The following is a 19,256-nucleotide window of genomic DNA, read 5'->3' as shown; positions in this document are numbered from 1 at the left end:
TTTTCATTACTTTCTATTTATCTATTTGATAAATGTAAGTGCTATATGAAACAAAGTATATGAAACTCATAAGGCACGTAGCCTTTATAAATCGACTAATAAAGTTGCTACCAAATTTATGTACACCCATCTATCTGGGTGGTACTACTACTAGCATCGGTTATCCGAAATCAACACGAATATAATGAGGAAGCTAGCGCTAGCAAAATCACAGAGGCGAGGCGCGTATCGAGCTTTCTTCTCGTCTTGTCCTTTTGCAAAGTTATCGATAATACTATTATCTCGGGCCGTATCTCTCTTTTCTTGTAGCGCGCTCGCGTTATGGCGATCGTTATTAGCACCGATGCTATCAGCGCGTCATCGGAATCGTCCGTATTATTTGCACACCTCGACAAGTCCCAACCCGCGCCAGTCGAATTCCTTCAGCGGAATCCGCGTGTCCTTGACCGCGGACAAAATTTCTGCCCTCGGCAGAAGGAGGCGCGCGCTCGGCAGGAACCACGCAACGAATATTTTTACGTTAACGTTTCACGTTTAACAAAACAGCACCTCGTGCGTTCTTTATATTTATGTGCATATTCATGAGCTCGTTCCCATCGTTTATGCATTAAAATTCTCTTTACCAGGAGGAAAAAAGCCGTCTAAGGGATAACGGCCAATAGACGGCTGGTAAGCGGCTGCTGTCGCTGCTCGAATAATGAGAGCGAATGACATTGATCCAACGTTCGTGTTTACTAGCTAGAAAATTGATCGTAATTACCTTCCCCGCGGACTGTCGCAGTTATTGAGCTTTACATAAATTAAACCAGATTCGATTAACTTCTTATAGGCACCTGGCGATATCCTAGTCCCATTTTCGCCTGAAAGAATATCGCGTGTCTGTGCTTACGTATATATGTGTGTGTGTATCTATATGTGTGTATGTGTGTATATATGTGTACGTGATACTTGTCTAAACGGAGAGTATTTTATAGAAAAATTACTAGAATTTTGTAAACGAGGAATAGATCGACGTTCTTTTATTGATTCAATAAGAAATATTTTTACTGATTCACTTTAAGGGAGTAGAGAAAAAAAATATTCCCAGAAGGGATTCACTGTTGATTGTCGAAACGTGATTACGCCAATTTCATCATGGACAGTATTATGAGCTGAGATTCTTTACGAGCGTGGCGTCCCAAAAACACAAGAGAGATCCTCTTGAAAAATGACACGTGCCTTTTCTCGGCGGTCGGACGGTTCGGAAGGTACGGTCTCGCCACGACGGTGGAGACCCTTCGAGAATCCGGACAGAAAAAGGGGTCGGATCCGACAAAAGGGTTTCTAATGGATGCTGGGCATCCCGCGGGAGGCCTTATAAGGCAAACCTCGAGAGCCAGCCTGCGCTTTCGATCCGCTCTGTAGCAGCGGCCAGGCACCGCGAGAGAATCCAACGTGGAGAGGCGCCTCTGCCCGTTGCCGGATTTAGACCGGAAAAAAAGAAGCATCGCGATGTCTTCGGGAAGATCGGAAAAAACGAGAGCAAACGTGAGATCGAGAGCATCCCCGCGGATCAGACTTTTCGACGCTTCCAATGATCAAGGGAGACCGATGAATTCACGCCGATTCATTGCATATTTAGACTTTACGACTGCACGCTGAAGAGCGGACTCTTTAGACCCTGTGAAGATCATTGGCTCTCTTGGTTGATTTCTTTTCATTGAACTCTTTCTTTTTCGAGGTAATCTTCGTTAGCAGCTTTGAGTTGTTAATTTTCACAGGATCAAACGAAATTTTTCTCTCATCCCGGCTTTGGTAGTTTTTTGACAAAACATTTTTCCCGGCTTTGGTAGTTTCTTTGACAAAACATTTTTCGCGGAATTAATTGATAACTTACCTCAGACATGCTCCAAAAACTATTAAAATATAATTAATAAAATACGCACGATATTTTTTATGATTTCTGTGGCGACATCTAAGCTGGATAAAGTTTCCAGCTGACTCATTATTTTTAATGTTAATTTTTAATTTCAATTTCTATCTGAATTTTTTCAAAAGTTGACAGAATTCTCATAGAACTCAACAAATCTAAAAAGTGGCTGAATACGAGTGTTGGGCATTAATCGAGCATTTTCTTTGACTAAAATAATTGATCAATAATTCACAAATTCACAAAAAATTCACGCACAGCTTAATTGATTAGTGAAATTAATTATTAATCAAACTTTGATGCGATTGGTTGTACCCTGATTGATAATTAATTTCCTCAATCGAGTAGATTATTCGCGACTACGATTGATTTGCTTCTTGATGCTCGACTTACCGATTATCTTAGTCAAAGAACATTTTAATTTACAAATGCCCCCAGCAATACCTCTGTCAGATTGGTGCGCTTTTGAGCGCGCATATCGTGATGCGGGATTAGCATAAAACTTTCCGAGCGCACTGCACGCGATTACAATCTGGATAAGAACGTAGAATCGCTAATTAATCGGTGCTGGATGCGCCTCGGCGCGCAACATCGCCCCCGTCCTGCAAGTCGAAGACATGCGCGGTCCCCGTGGATTATACAGTCGAACGCATGCATACGAACGAATACGGGCGCGCCAAGTCGCGCACGGCATACATATGCAAACGGCATGACGCATTCGTATTCATGTATGTAGATTCGGGGACGCGCCGAATCCTTTGAAGACCAATCGGCTGATCGGGCCGGGCCGTATACAACACAACAACGCATTCTTATATCCTCGACGCGGATAACGAGCCGAGCACGTGGGTTACGTGACGTTCGAATGATTTTCGTGTAAAATACAAATACGACCGCCAACGCAACGGCGCGGCTACTCCATGAAGGTGCGCGAGAAAGAGCGAGCGAGATGAATTCCACCTATATCGGAAACTACAGCCGCCTCTATTCTCCTATCGGGCATCTTCCGCGCGAAGAACGCCTCGCTTTCTCATGCAACCGACCGGCAGCGACTCCAGCGATGTCTCTGCCATCGGCATTCCACTCACTCCCCTGTGCGATCACTTCGCGTCTCCTTACCATATGCAGCAGGTCCTTGATCAACGTCGGACGAGCGGCGACCCTCGTGGACTTGGTCCTGCGGACAGGCATTGCTACGTCCCTCCCCGTCCCCGACACTATCCGCGGCATGGTATTCGACCTGACCAGCCGATACTCGTCCCCCGGGTGCCTCCTCTTCTTCTTGAACGTGCCACACAACATGCTTCGCGATGTCGTCCCGATGAAACTTGCCGAAACAACTTGTCAGATCCCCACCGGTGTCATTCAAGCGAAATTGAATCCGTCCCGGGCGAAGACTTCTCAATTACGTATGAAATTGAACAAGTACCGATACTTCCTGAGTCAATCACTCGCGAACATTAACGTGAAGCACAACTACAGTCCGCAACACTGTTTCGATCACTTCCTCGCCGCGACTCTCGTGATTTTCACGGCGACTCGAAGCTCGATCGAGCTCACCAGCTGGCGCAAGGAAGTTTTCTCTGGAGGGTACCTCGAGGAGAGGCGATATTTTCTCACGACGAAACGCCGAGAGTGTGTCCGCTCAGGAGAAAATGCCCTTTCGACTCGCAATTACGCGAGTTCCCGCAGGTATCGTGGTACTCTTCTCTCTCACGGCGCAATGCGATGGCGCCGTTCGCGGATTCCTGCATCTATTTGACCCTCTGCGCTCCGGCCGCACCCCCCTGCGGGCCCCAGTTAATCGGCCGATCCCCCTTCGGCTCGATCGTCACGTTCAGGATTCCGTTTCTCTTGCCTCTTCTGCCCGCTGCTCGGCTTTCGGCATATCTCCCTGCGGACCGTCCTCTCCTCTCCTCTCCTCTCTTCTTCTCTTCCGATCGGTGCTGCACCCACCCACGTACTAATTAACCAGCCGACACGTGGTCGGACTCGCCGGGAATCGTCGAGGGAACGAGGTGATCGACCGGCTGGAGTAACCGGACTATCGATCCGCCGCGATCGGCTCCGGGGCGAGGTTGTCGACTCGCGCTCAGTCCCGATCGCACTGCACGAGGACTCGCCAGGGCACTTCCTTCCCCACCACTCTCCCGCGATTCCCTTCACTTCCTCTCGATAAGCCTCCCTCGACGGCGTTTGATCTCGCGCGAGGTGTACAATCGGGCCCCGCGCGATTTACCTTTCCCGCTGGATCGCGTGAACGTCGTCCTCGAAAACTCGAAGAAACGAAAGCTGGGGAAGAGAACGCGACCACCCCGTCGTTGTCGCCTTCTTCTTGGCTGAACAGCACGAATGTGCCGGCGCGACACCTGATGTGTCCGTTTTTTTCGGGCTGCTCTCGATGCTCAATTAACGGAATCTCAGCCGGCTCGAGTCGCAGTGAGAGCCGAGAGTCGACTGAAGGCATAAGGCTCCAGTCGTGGGCTCGTCGAAGGAACCCCACCACGTTGATTTCAACAACACCCGGCCCGACCGGACGACCTGGTCGCGTGGCGCTCGGCACAGATACGCAGTGTTTCTCAAAATCTTCTCTCGCTCCTCGCTCGGATCCCGCCACACCTTGCTCGTGATCGAACGCGTCTGGTGGGCGATGTTTTATCGACTAGGCGATAGCTTTCTAGCCGTGAGGATGCACTATGGCACCATTCGCAACGTTCATTTGAGATAATTGGGTGCAATTATGTCAGTAAGAGTTATCAACTCATCAGAGCCTGAGATAATTCGATGATAAGCAGATCGCGTGAGAGAGAACTTATCAATCTCCAATGTCTCCGATTGTGTTTTTTATGCTTAATTGTGATGATCCCCTCTCCCTCTTCTTCCTCTCCCACGAAGGAACTTGACGATATTTGCTTTTGTATAAAGTAATTTCACATTTTCCATGTGAAATTAAATGATTGTATATTTACGTCGTTGCAATTTTGCGAAACAATACATGCCAAAGATGACGGAGGATTATAGACATTCACGTTGTTTCATAAAATTATAACAACATAAAAGTACAGCAATAACTTTACTTGAAAAATCCAAGATCACTTATGTGAATCAATAATTTTGCTTGTTCACGATAACAATGTGATTAAGTTACAATGAAAATTGTGGTAAATATAAAAAAAGAAAAAAAACAAAGTAGAACCGACAAAGAACGTTAAGGCAACAAGTCTATATTAATTACAGAAAAGTGACAATGCCACAGATAATTCCATTATAAAAAATTACCCACGCGTGCTTATTTTCAAAGCAAGAAACTCCGCTTTTGTCGAGCACGGAGGTCACCGGTGTTTTGTTTCGTGCGCGAAGGATTTCTCGTTACATAATATTCCCCGGAGTTTCGCTTGCAAATAAGTGAACCTCGAAGGACTCGTTACGCGCGGAAATAGCGATAGTACTAGCGCGTACTATCGAGGCGACCCACTTCGGCTTTGCGAATTCCCGAATTGGAAGTCCCGCTCAAAATCGAGGACCTTGGCACTGTGTTATAATAAAACACAGGCCAGCTGAGGGTACGCGATTCCTATCGGCGCATCTGCCCTTCTCGCTACACTAAGGTGCAATTACACATGACGAATGTAGCCTTGAAGGCTACGTATCAAAATAATGATAAATGAAAGACAAAATATAGGTTGCCACGATAAAACGCGTGTTCATAACAGATGCAGCAGTTATAAACATGCAGCAAAATGTGTAGATATTATGCAACAAAATGTGCGCGAGGTATAATCGATCACTCTGTTCGTGATCGCTCAGTCACTACTCCGAATTTAAATGGAAGCAAAAAAGGTTAACTTAAGTTTAATCTAAACCACACTTAATTTACATTTTGCTTCATTCCACGACTAACTTTTTAATTTCATTTTTGTAAAACTGCGGAGATTCCAGAATTCTTTGTCAATCGTTATACGCGCAATTATTCGTGGAATAATTAAAACCATGTTCAAAAATGTAGCAAAAATATACGTAAGAAGAAATCGTGTCGTTAGTGAAGTTCGGCCTTAAAGGGTTACAGGATCTTGATAATACCAAAAATTAGGTAAATTTGGGGAGTTGTAAAAAGTTATAAATTAATAGGAATATATATTTTTTATTACGTATGTCTATTAATGATATCTTGGTATAAAAATTTTGATTTTATGGTAAATATTAACATCACTCTATGTCCATTTCAATTCTTTAATGTTCCGCAAAAGAATCATATTTCCACGGTACTTATCCTGACCTCATCAGGAGTGATCGTGAAAAGAATGTCAATACATTTTCTTTATTCATTAAGATTATAGTTACCGGCCCACAAAGCAGATTTTGAAAAAAAAAACAATATTTCGAAAAATGAGAGTTATAAAAGAATCAAATTTAATATTTTCACTGAAAAATACGAGCTTGTAAAACAAAATAAATAAAAAACAAGTTTAAAATTTATGGAAAACCTATGTGAATCGATAACTGTACTAATGAATAATGCTAATGAATAAAAAAATGTGTTGATATTAATTTCCGATCATCTCCGTTGAAGCGAAAATGATTAGTGGAAGTATAATTCTTTTGCAGAACAGAATTGAAATGGAGACGGAGTAATGTTAATATTCATTATAAAATCTAACTTTCTTATACCAAGATATTGGTACAAATATACTCGTATGTAACAAAACATTTATATTTTTATTAATTTACAACTTTTTACATAACTCCCCATATTTTATCTGATTTTTGTTCCTGTCAGAGTCCTGTTATCCTTGAAGCGCATTGTAGCTGAAAATTAACCACGACGTTTTGCAGCCGCCGCAAAAACCACTCTGCGGAAACGAGAAAAATCTGTCGGGCGGGTCCCGAATTGCCGAGGAGTAATCGCGAATTCAAAGGGAAGCAAGTACACCTGTCTACTTATGTAAGTTCACAGAAGTTCGCCCGTAATTCCACGTTCGACGAAGGTCCTTCTCACACATTGCGGTTTGCCCGGCCTAAGTCATTTCTCCTCGTGCGGCGAAGACGTGTCATTTTCTTGGTTTCTGCGTTTGATCACGAACACTTCGAGCTATCCCGCACGATAATCGACGTCTCGTCGAAGTCTCGCCTTGTAGCACGTACAGGTGACAATAATTCGTGCATGCTCCAAGAGAACGCCAAGAATCGCTAAGCATGGCAAAAAGTTTCCAAATATTTTTAATTTAACGCTTACGTTTAAGCGTGACGTCTGGTTGGCGTTTCGAAAAGTTTTGAAAACGCTTCGCACGTTATTGTCGAGGTATCAGTTTATGAGAAATGTAAATTGCAGAACAACGAATTTACATTAACACATTGCGAACCGGAGACGTAAATCGGCGTCTTTATTGTTTGAAGTATTAATTCGCGATTCTTTGAAAACGACTCGTATTTTTGTATACGAGAATTGCATGTCTGTACATTTTGTTCTAACCAAACTTGGAGAACAAATTAATTTAATTAATTTAATTTAATTAATTTAATTTAATTTTTGAATTTCTTCACTGGTGATTTAAAATGACTGCGCGATTCTCTCTAGAACGGGGGACTTTTTTTAATGAACATATCTAGATTTCTTTTTTCTTTTTATTGCTCTTTTTTTTGAAGAAGTTTGAAAAAAAATGTATCTGATTTTCATTTGTATTTGCTATAAGTAAAAAAGACACAACGGTCTAAGAGAAAGAGAGTAAAAGAAATTTAATATTTCAGCACGAAATAATTAAAGATTGATGAATATCATAATAAAAATATTATTAGTTTATCTGAAATTTTTTTCTCTTTATTGCTATTTCCTTTGAAGAATTCTCAAAAATAGAATACGAAATATATCTGATTTTTATTTGTATTTACTATGAGATTATAAAAAAAGTACAATAGTCCATGTAGATTAATAAATTTAATATTTCCACGAGAAACTTTTCTAGACATAGCATTTAATATCATAGTGTATAATGCATAATAGAAATATTACTGATAATCATGAATTATACACGTTTCAATTTCGAGCAAAAGTATGGCGCAACTATATTGAGGCTGGCGATGTGTTAATGTTACATCTATTACGTGTGCGAATTTTTCCTCGACGCATTATTTATCGCGATAAATTAACTTCAATTTCGTCCGAGCGAGCTAACGAAGGTTATGATTCGCCGGTCGGGTTGAGTACCGCGTTTATGACTAACCGAGAACTCAGGTGAGCGAAGTGCATTTACATTAGAATCGATGTAAGAGCTTGCGATTACACACGCACTAGCCGGCCGGCCGGTCAACCTCCGTGTGCATAATGAAGGGTGTTCCGCGGCGCCCTTCGCTCGCGAAAACGGACATATAATTTCGGCGTGAGTCATGCGAGAGCCTCAGAAACGGCTAAATAAACGACGTCCAATAAGTTAGTCCAAATCTTCTCAATCGATACTCGTCAAGCGAGAACTTTTCAGCGCGTTTGTCTCGCAGATGTCGAAACGGCCCCGATCGATCGACCGACAGCTGGAAGCTCCTCGAGAGACACCTCATGTAAATTATGATATTTATATAAGCGGCCAATAATATCGCTTTGACAGTGTTCAATTGTAATGGGACATTTCCAAGGAGATGAGCGCCGCGAATTAACGTAATGCCGTCGTCGAGAGAAATACATTCCAGCTCCATCCGCTCTTAATCTTCTTGGTATCAAACGTGAGAGCGCTTTCTGTGTTTTACATCCCTTTATTTCTTTTCATAGCGCTACGCAACGTTGGAGTACACGAGAAACAGCCATTTCGCGAGATCTCTAGTTTAATTCAACGGATATGAATTAACGAAACGTCGTTTCTCGCCGATTTTGTTAAATCAAGATAAAATTTAGTGAGACTGTGTCAGTTTGTTTGATCTTCTTCAAACCTAATCAGGGTTTGAATATTCAATTTCAATATCAATATCTGTGTGATGTTAAGTTAGATGAGATATGAAATGAGTTAATCTAATGTTTGATTGAAAACAATTTCTATGTCTAACTTCTTTGTCTGATTTAGAAAAAGGGAAGCAGGAGACAGAAATTTGACTTGATAAAGTTGTTCTAAATTTCATTAGCTTTCATTGAGAAAAAAAAGTATGGAAATTAATTCAAAAATTTCGTAGCTGTAGCCTTCTTTGAAACGTGAAATTTCATTTTACCACATTGTGCGCCGCGGCGCGTTTCGTAGACCAACTTCACATTTGGTCCTACATTGAGCTGTTCAAAAAGCACGTGGTCTACAGAGATAACGCGAATTGAGCCAAATCTTTATTACTACATTTCAGAGCCATCCTTTATTAGATTAGATGTGATAATATAGAGTAATTTATCGATTAGTCTTTGTTTTACAGTACACTCCAAGTGTCTCTGTACGTTTATTGTTTTGACCGCTCCCTTATTTTTGGAGCGAAGTGATAGATTCGGATTTTATCATTGGATTTTATAAATCGGTGCTACAAGTCCTTCAGATTGTGAAATTATGCCAAAAAGCACGAGAAACAATGAAACTGTTCAGTTTAGTCTTTGCTGATGTGACCAAACGGCAGGAGCTAACCTAATATTACTTAACCTAATAAAAAATAACTCTGAAGTACGGTCATAAATATTTGGCTGAACTCGGGCTTGTATTAGGCCACATACTTTTTGAACGACCCACGTAATGTGTTGTTGCTCTTAAAGTTGTGTCGCGCTGGTCCGACAGAATGGAATTCTAATAAAACAACACGACCAGCCGAGCACAAGAACAAGTAACCTGATTTTCCGCGTCGCCCACCATACCACGACGTTCTTTTTCTGCTGTCAGCTTCAGTTTTCTAGCTTCCTCGCCGTCTTAGCGCTCTAAGAATTTTAACCGGTATCACTATTATAATCGAATAAAAATTAACGTAAAACTAAGTTTTACGTTAGTTTTCATTCGATATAACGTAAAACTTTGTTCTCAGAATAAATTATTATACTATTATTGCTTTGTATATTGAAAAAAGTTAGTATAATATATCGAAAAAGTGACAGTTCATATTTCTTTCTTAATATTTTTAATATTAATATATATTGTAAAACTGAAAGAGATGGTCATGAGTGATTTTTTTAGGAAAGAAAATTAAGTATGGAAGACATTGATATTATCGAAATATAACAAGATGAAGTTTAAAATTATGGGACTTTATTCTAGATATAGAATACGCGTGCCATATTGATCTTTTGCTCACCTTTTGAGTAGAAAGAAGGTCTTTATTTACATTACTTCAGAGAATGGTTATTATATTATCGATAATTGTTTCTATCTATTTCTGGTAATATCTAAGTAGCTTTTAGTATGTGATGACACAATTTATTTTATTATATGTATTACATTCGTAAATGTCTGCATTTTTAGTGTATGGTAGACTCATTAATTTAGGTGAGGTAAAAGGCTTCAGAAACAATTTAGACAGATATGTAAGTTGCTAAAACAGAACTTGTGAATATAAAATGCATTTTATTATATCTTTACAACCAGCGCTGTGGTTGCTTGTTTCTTGGTTCTTTCTGCATTTTTAACTATCATCTCTAGAATATATATCAATATAAAAAATTCGATGAACTATGATCTTTTCTACATGTTTACTAAAAAATCAACGTGTTAAATGAAACAGGCGTATCCTAACCCAACAATATTTACACGCTCGCGTTTACGACCTAGAGGACCCATAAGTTCCTCGCAGAGGGACGTCTTCAGCGCTACGTTTTCAACGTCGCCGACGAATTTGCGAAAATTTGAGAATCCCTGGACGCAGGTTTTTACCTGAGGGATACGCATGCGCCGCGACCGACAGATGTTTCCTCCTCGCCAACTGTTGCGCGCCGCGACGAGAGAGGCGAGAGGCAAGACTGCATCTGATTTACCGAAGAAAGAAAGGAAGAGAGGCAGACGCGGAGAAGAAGACAGGCGGAAAACTTCATTTCTCCCCCGACCCTCCACTTCTCCCTAAGCCTGCGCGACCCGATGCAGCTCGCCCTTTCGACCGGGACGCTTTCGAAGGGACGCCCGACCGCGCGGGGGCACCCTCTTGTGAATACAGCCCTTATATACGTCGTTAAACCTCGATTCAGTCCCCGATAATGCACGGTCGACACACGCCCGCGCTTAAAATTGAAACTTATCATGTCCTCGTCATTATGATTGTTGTCTCTGCAGCGAATCCTCGTTACGATCTCCCGAAGCGAGCGAACGTCCAAAGGACCCCGATGGAGGATAAGAGCGTAACGTTCGCAAAATACACGGCCAATTTAACGTTACGATCTTACCGGTTATTAACACGTCGAAGCGTGAATATGTTACTTATTAACGACATCCTCGCTCGCACTTTCCCAGGATCGTGCAAAAGTTCGATCGTGTTAACGAAGTGTGCCCACCTGTCTGTCGTATCGATCGACCATTTTGCTGTACGTGTTTATTTCTATACTTTACATAATACATATATTCTCTCCATAGAGAAGATATTGCAGTAAAAATTGCGACAAAATTTTCGTAATTTGTGACCATACAATATCATGACCAAAATCACTAAATACTTGTTTCAAAATGTTAGGCATGTTTAACTTTGTGTTGCAAGATTATTATTCAATTACTTGAATGTTTTTTCGATCATATATCAGTCATATATCGTAGATGGTACAATTTACTATTTTTATACAGAAGGAAAAATATCTGAATAAGAAACATTTATTTGCGATAGGTGCTAAAACCATGTATAAATATTGAAAATTTAGAAAAAATTTCTAAATTTAGAAAACATTTATTTAATTCTTTTATTACTCATAAAATAAACACTTGCTTTATGAAAGGCTAAAGTTTCAAGAGGCTTATCAAGAAAATGTATATTCTCTTCTTTAAAAAATATCTTATTTCAGTACAAAAATATATATGCACATTAGTATAAATAAACATATTATTAATACCCACCCTCAAAATGTGTTTTTTATTTCTTAACTATTTTTTCTTTCTTAGAAAATATAATAATATTATATTATAATTTCGGTATAGCCTAAATTTACAGAAGAAACATAAAATTCTCAACCAATTTTACTGCAACATTTTTCCCGTGTATTTTTGAAGAAACTACAAGCAGTTTTGAACAAGTAAGTTTCCCACCTGGTGGGAATTTAACCGAGTGTCTTTTTTTTCCCCGACTCGCGTACTGCATCGTAATTCTCAAGGAGAAACGTACGATAGCGTGCTGCGTTCGCGAAGGCAAAAATCCAATCGGAGCCCACGTCCACTTGCTCGGGACCGAACGCGCAAAGCGCGAAACGTCCCGGTACAGCCGCTCGATCGTAGCCCGACGTGACCTTCGGCTCCTCCGCAGGAAGCCGCGCGGCAAAAGTCCGAAGGAGTCGCGAGCACCACCTGCTCGATCGCGCCGATTCCGCACGGCAATTCGTACGTACGCCCCGCGAGATTTATCGCGCACGGGGAACAACGCGCGCGCGCGCGTGCACGAGCGAGCGAGCGCATTTAGTATCCGGCGGTCCTTCTTATTACGGCTTATTAAGCGGCAGTAAACCGCGCGCACAGCGTCCATGATCCGGGAACCGGTCACGAGGTGCGGGCTTATATCAGCAGCGTCTCTTGGCATCACCTGCCGGTCGCGCCATCCTTTTCCTGCTCCTTCGCCTCGCCTCTCACTCCCACGAGGTACTACTCGCAGACGGACACCTTCACCGTCCGACCCTTTTCCCCCCATGGCATGGCCACGTAGTCGTCTCCTCTCTCGTTATGCTCCTTTTTCACGATCGGCTGCTTAGCGACGTCACGCAGATTACTCGCCGTGCTCGGACTCGAGATGATAATCGGAGGTGAACGTGGACGCGAAGATTCTTGCGTCTGCGCACGCGTTACACGAGATCTTCGTGTTTCCGCGGGAAACGATAGACCTTACATCCTGCTTTAAGTATCTGGCCTAGTTTATGTTTCATTTCTGTTGCCATATCTGATAATAAACCGACATACACTGGGAGAAAAAATTATCTGAGAAGAAGATAAAAATAGGATACATAAAAAACAAAAAATATATATTTATTTGGTGGGTACTAATAACATATTTACTTGAATCTAAATTCTTTTGTTTAAGGAGGATAAACTATTATTTATGTAGAACAAACAAAAGTTTTCTTCAAGTTTTAAGGAAATGTATACTTTCTTATCTGAAAAATATTTCATGTGTTAGTAAAACGAATAAATATGTTATTAGTACGCATCGTGAATAAATATTTTTCGCTTCTTAAATACTTATTCCCTCAGTGTAGTACAGAATTCAATGAAGTGTTTCTTCATATTTTATTTGGCGTCAAATTTTCCCCTGAGGTTTGCTCGAATTGCAGTCTCTTTGTTCGCACTCAACGTTAGGTATCCTCACGAGTTCTCGAAGTTAAACTTCACGTTCGAGTGCGAGAATATCGTAGATATCGGCTCGCGCATGAATGTCTTCGGGGATCTGCGGCCGTGTAATCACTGTCTTCGAAAAGGTGCAGTAATCTCAGACGATATTCTCATATCACCCGGGCGCAAGTACCACAAATCCCGCTCGCAGTCACGAGCCTCATACCTGCGGGGCCTGTCCTTCTCTTCCAACTTTTTTCTACTCTTCTTTTTCTTCCTTCTTCTCGTGGTCTTCTTGGTTCGTCCGCCGACGGGCTATACGCCGTTCAAATCTCGGTCCTCATCGAGGGGGAGGCGATTGCTTAACGACGCCAACCACCTGCCCAGAAAAGAGGAACACGTGCTGCCACTACGAGGCAGCTGCAACCCACAACGAACGACGGATATATATGCCAGGATGAGAGGCTTGAGCTCGAAGTGTTGAGGGTGCGAGGGCCGAGAGAGACACGCCAATGTGTGCTTTCTCTAACCCCGGTTCGGATCCCCAATTAGTGAATTCGTGTCGTTAGTTATAAAAAAGTTAGTTATAAAAAGTTAGTATTAAAAAAAGGATTCAATACTTGTAGGATAAATAGTATTTACCAAACTAAGTAAGAAATACTTAGTGAGCAAAATGAAGATCAACCCTTTCAGAGTTAGAAGCGATTCTTGGTTTTAATCATATACATAATTTATTCGCTTACGTTATCACGTGCGACATAAAAATAGAGAATTATCTTATAACTGTATGACTGTGTAACTACGTAGCACTGAACAGATATATAATCACAGAGACGCAAAAACGACGTCTAATATTCCGGATTGAAATGAGATGATAAGATAATCCCTCGTTGTGAATTGCATGTGTAAATGGAAGAAGGACGAATATCTTTTGTAAGCACGACAGTAAGAATGAGATAATCTTCTGTCTTTACGAATTGATGAATACAATATTGAATTTGAATATGTGAATACAATAATATTAGAAGGCAGATTATCTACGTCATCAAAACCGTAAATCTCTTCAAACTCTGAAATAGTTAATTTTTTTACTTGTGTTTTTCAATTACTTTTAGCGCTAAACACTAAATTCAGTTTTTTTAGTGAGCTATATCTACCTTACAAGTTTTGAATACTTTTTTTTAATAGTCTGTGTATATATATATATAAGAAAATTTTTCTCTAATTGTCTATCAATTATTTTCCACGTTCCGTCCTTATTGTCTTATTATTTTTGTGTTTTGAACGATACCTAACGCTAACGTGATGCGATTTCAAGGGAATTAGACTATTTTTGCCGTATTTTTTATTCTATTGATCATACAAATGATTGATTCGTGATTGGCTCCGTCCTTGATTCAAATTTCGTACAGAAAAGTATATATTGGACGAGAGAGAGAGAGAGAGGGAGAGAAAGAGATCCGTATGATGTAAAGGTGACATTTATTCATTCGTATGGAAAATGCTGCGTCAAAGGTAATATGTGGCGTCCCTCAAGATTTATCTGACAAGATTAGAGACCGGCGCAACAGATGGCAAGCAGGACGCGTGGCTGAATTCACCGCAGGATTTTTCTATTTCCGTCCCTCTACCTCCAAGAAGCACGAAAGAACAAGAGAAAGAGATCGCGAAAAATCGCTTCCAGAATTAATCCCGGGGCGTAGCCGTCTCTAGATAGGATCGTTATTTGTAACACGCGAATCTAACGTGTTCCATAAATACGTATGAATTGTTAGGAAGAGAATGTTTTCGTGGTCGTCTCTTTGTCACCGCGCGCTACTTCAGTGTCGCGCGTACATTCTTTTTCGTCCTGCCTTTTCCGCGACATTGCCACTTTTCTTCTTATTTTGCGGCTGACGAGCACGTTGATAACGGTCCGTCTGACCCCGAGAGAGAGAAACCGACGAAAACAGAAGCCCCGCAGGAGTGACGCGGAAGTGAGGATCGCTTTACGGAGCGCGCGCGGTGCGAGTAAGGGCGGGCGAGCGAGAAGAAGGTCGGGCCAAACTGCACAGCTGCCCTTAGGCACGTGCACAGCGCACTGCTACCTGAACGATTCTTTTACATTTCCAGGTCTCTTCAGATGCCACCTCAAGAGGAAGAAGAACAAGAAGAGTGCGGACTAGTTTCCTGAATACGCGAGGAAGAAAAGCGAGAGAGAGAGAGAGAGAGAGAGAGAGAGAGAGAGAGAGAGGAGGAGAGCGGGGTACACTACATGTTGAAGCAGCGTCGAGTTGATCGGTGTACACCGTTTACCGTTTACCGTCCGTACGTGGGTCTCTTGTGCAGCAGGGCACGTGTTTAATAAGTAACTCGCCGAGCATGTGTCCTGCGTAATTTGCATTTCGTTCAATCTTCTTCACCGTGAGTCCGATATGACAGTCAACGTTGACTGCTGCATCGATTTTCATTGATCGCGTACACTGAGAAAGAAAACATCTAAGAAATGAGAAATATTTATCCATCGAATAATGACCAATGACATATTTACTTATATACACTGAGGGAAAAATTAACAAATATTTCTTTAGAATCAACAAATATTTCTTTGATGGGTGCCATTAACATTATTTATTTAAATCTAAATTCTCTTTATTTAAACCAAATATTGTTTATTTAAATCAGGTAAACAATATTTGATTTAAATAAAGAGAATTTAGATTTAAGCAAATATGTTAATGGCACCCATCAAAGAAATATTTGTTGATTTTAAGATAATTTTTCCCTCAGTGTACGCATGTGTACTGATCTGCATACATAAAGTAGAGAATGTTTGCCTGTCTGTACGTTCCCTTTACTAAACTCATAAACCAATTTAGAACAAATTCTGCCCCGTCAATTTCTAGAATGAAGACCATCTTCTCCCCCTCATTTCATCCCCTTGACACTTTACGATAATCCGCGCAACGTCGGATAGTTTAAGCTAGTATAAAATATTTTTCAAACAAAAAAATATACTTTTCTTAAAACTTTCCGTGAAAACAACTGTTTATTTCGATATAATAATTTATATTTAACCCTGGAACCCTAAACACACACACACATGGATAAAATTTACCCAGATTAACTTTTCTATCATTGTTCTTGAAACATATGTTTTATTTTTTTTACAATGATCTTTCTCAACTTTATTGAATCGCAAAAATATTAATAGAACTGTATTCCTCGATGATTTCTAACCTGATTAAAATACGGACATTAAATTTCGATTATTTTTGCAGGAGTTATAAATATACATTAGATAAAATTTGCTTATGTGTAGGTTTCGCATAACTTTTTAATGTTCAGGGTTCTAAGGTTAAGTAAATATGTTATTAGTGTCCACCGATTATTTTTTACGTTTCAGAGATTTTTTTCTCCCAGAATTCTAAAAAAGCTTAACTAATGGTTGAGTTATTAAAAATATCCTAAATAAATATTTAGTTTGTTTCATTCCAATCTCCATTAGCTGCATGATCAATCTATTACATACAATTAATAATATTTTATATGTAACTTAATGAGACCTAATGTAGATGTGTATGAACATTTTATCGGTTCATTAATGTGCGATTCATCGATAATCAACACGACACTAAAGATTAAGATATCTGTTTGAAATTATAAACTGATCTTCGAAAAAGTTTCTTCGATTCAATCCATATTTAGAGAAGCATCTTCGATTTATTACAAGTCGCTACTGCGTAATCGACTGTGAACGATGTATCAGCTTCTAATGAGAGCAACTCCGGCATAATTCTCTACTAATGAACACGGAATCGAGAACACATTTTTACAGAGGAATCCTCTATCGTCATTAATTCGGTGGCATCGATGAATACGCCTTGATTTCGTTAAGGAGAAGCGCTGGTCGATCGCGAGCTTCAGAATCGATCCTAACGAAGTACATACATTCCGCCGCATGATAGAGGCCGAGGAGCAGCAGGATCAAGAGGTCACCCAATTTCCTACCACGCGATGTTTAGGCTACTTCGCGAAAGACATAATTGCGGCCAAGGGTCACCCGCGGCTGATGGATCTGTACGACTTGAAATTGCCGATATAATCCCGTGGGCGCTCGTGCACCGCGCGATATACATTCACGATTGATAATCCGACGATTAGCCTTCATCCTCTCAAATGGACGATCTTTCGTGCGTGCTTAAAGACCTCGCCCCGTAAGTGGACAATCATGAAGAAAAACCTGAAGACGTCGTTTGCTTATAATTTATCGCGAGAAGGGAAGGAGACAGAAGAACAATGCGCCGGTGAAATTAATGATTTGGCTGTTAAACGGGAGTGTTCATTGCAAAATAATCAAGAACAAAAGTCATTTTTCAGTCATTTCGTTAAAATTGAATTATACTTTACGCGTAATTTAATGAGACAACGTTGTTATTTTGGCTGAATTTCATTCTTGCCGTTTTAAGTCATTAAACACATTTGTGCCCGTTTCTACTAAATTTAGCTAACTTGACCGGCTGGTTATTCCAACGGAATTAATCAATCTGTCAATTCTAACTAATGAGAAATTCGATTGGTCAATTCCGTTGGAATAACCAGCCGGTTAAGTCAACCAAAGTTGATAGAAACGAGTATTAAACGTATATAAATTATAATTTACGCGTCTTAAATACGCATATTCAGTGGTGCGACCTAAAACCACAAGAAACGTGTAAAAAGAGATTCAGCGAAATCACACGCTTATGCATTTGAAAATAACATACTCGGATTCACGGTATTATCGGCAACACATGGTATTTAATGTGTTAACAATGTGTCAATAATTAGAAAGAGCTTCCTACTTGAAGATAAAAACAGAAATTGATTTTTGAAGAAGTTAGAGTTTCTTCAATTCAAGTCGTATTTAGTATATACCGAGAGAAAAAATATCTAAGAAATAAAAAGTATTTCTTCGGCGAGTATTAATAACATATATTTACTTTAATATGTACATATAATATAAAAAATAACATATATCATATATAATATATATATATAAAATATATAAATATATATAAAATATTTTTCACATAAAGTATACGTTTTTTTAAGTCTTAGTTTTTCATGAAAGCAATTGTTTATTTTATTTAAATAAAAGAATGTAGATTTAAATATATATGTTATACTCACCAAATAAATATTTCTTCTCTTAGTGTAACATTTTGAATATATTACAAGTCGTTCCCGAGACTGAATGTTAACAATCGACTTCTGACGAGAGCAACCCGATGTTCCTAACGAATTCAAAATCGAGAATACACTTTTGACAACCGGTTAACGACTGACAGCTGGCCGGTAAATTGTCGCTGATAACAAATTCGTTGCACGTCGTACTCCACACGATTTGTACGTCAAATATAAGAATATTTTCTTTGTGCCGTTTATACGACACGGTGTTATTGCATTTTACGCGACAGCCGCTGTAGTTCTAGACTCGGCCAGGTGTTCCGACAAGTGCACGATCCGGACACCCGAAGTTTTTCGGAGGTTCTTTCGATCGAGCAAAACCCGATGGCGAACAAGTGGCACCGGATACGGCGATATTACGGGACAAAGGCTCCCACTGGCTCCGGGTCGCGCGATTAAGGATGCCACGGAGTCCCGGCGCGGATGCGGATACTACGAAGCCCGCATGTTAATAGTCGCCGGAAGCTCTTGAGCGTTTGTCTATTTCGCCGCGGGCACGGCAGGCCGTTCGTATTCACTCCGATTTGTCCTTATTACGCGAACGATCAAGCAATACAATGAACGATTTAGCCTGCTTGAGCTCGGTCGTTCTCCATAATGGCGAGCGCGCGCGTGTGGCTTATCGTGCCGTACGATAAATTCGATAATTACAAATTCGGGACGGCTTTCGCGGAATTGCGCGATCGGTTGATGAGGAGTTCGCAGCTGAATGAATAATCACGCTACAAATCCCACGGGCTGTGGCACGA

The 19,256-nt window shown here is 40.6% G+C and overlaps 1 protein-coding gene across 3 annotated transcripts in view; it reads right to left on the bottom strand.

Annotated features, from left to right (window-relative positions):
- LOC116847477 (amyloid beta A4 precursor protein-binding family B member 1-interacting protein-like) overlaps positions 1-19,256 on the bottom strand; it is a 199,324-nt gene that overhangs the window by 109,186 nt on the left and 70,882 nt on the right. The window contains exon 1 of one of the 3 annotated variants that reach the window (XM_032822507.1): positions 3,029-7,650. The exons of the other annotated variants lie outside the window; for them this stretch is intronic. Coding sequence (XP_032678398.1) covers positions 3,029-3,211 — 183 coding nt within the window. The 5' untranslated portion in view covers positions 3,212-7,650. Of the gene's footprint in view, positions 1-3,028; positions 7,651-19,256 lie in introns of those variants that run through there. 3 annotated transcript variants of the gene reach the window in all.

Source organism: Odontomachus brunneus, unplaced genomic scaffold (genome assembly GCF_010583005.1).
Source record: "Odontomachus brunneus isolate Ranch 3 - 2012 unplaced genomic scaffold, Obru_v1 Obru_scaffold_078, whole genome shotgun sequence".
Classification (NCBI taxonomy): domain Eukaryota; kingdom Metazoa; phylum Arthropoda; class Insecta; order Hymenoptera; family Formicidae; genus Odontomachus; species Odontomachus brunneus.
Note: the sequence above shows the minus strand (reverse complement) of the source record. Positions and strands in the feature narration are given on the sequence as shown.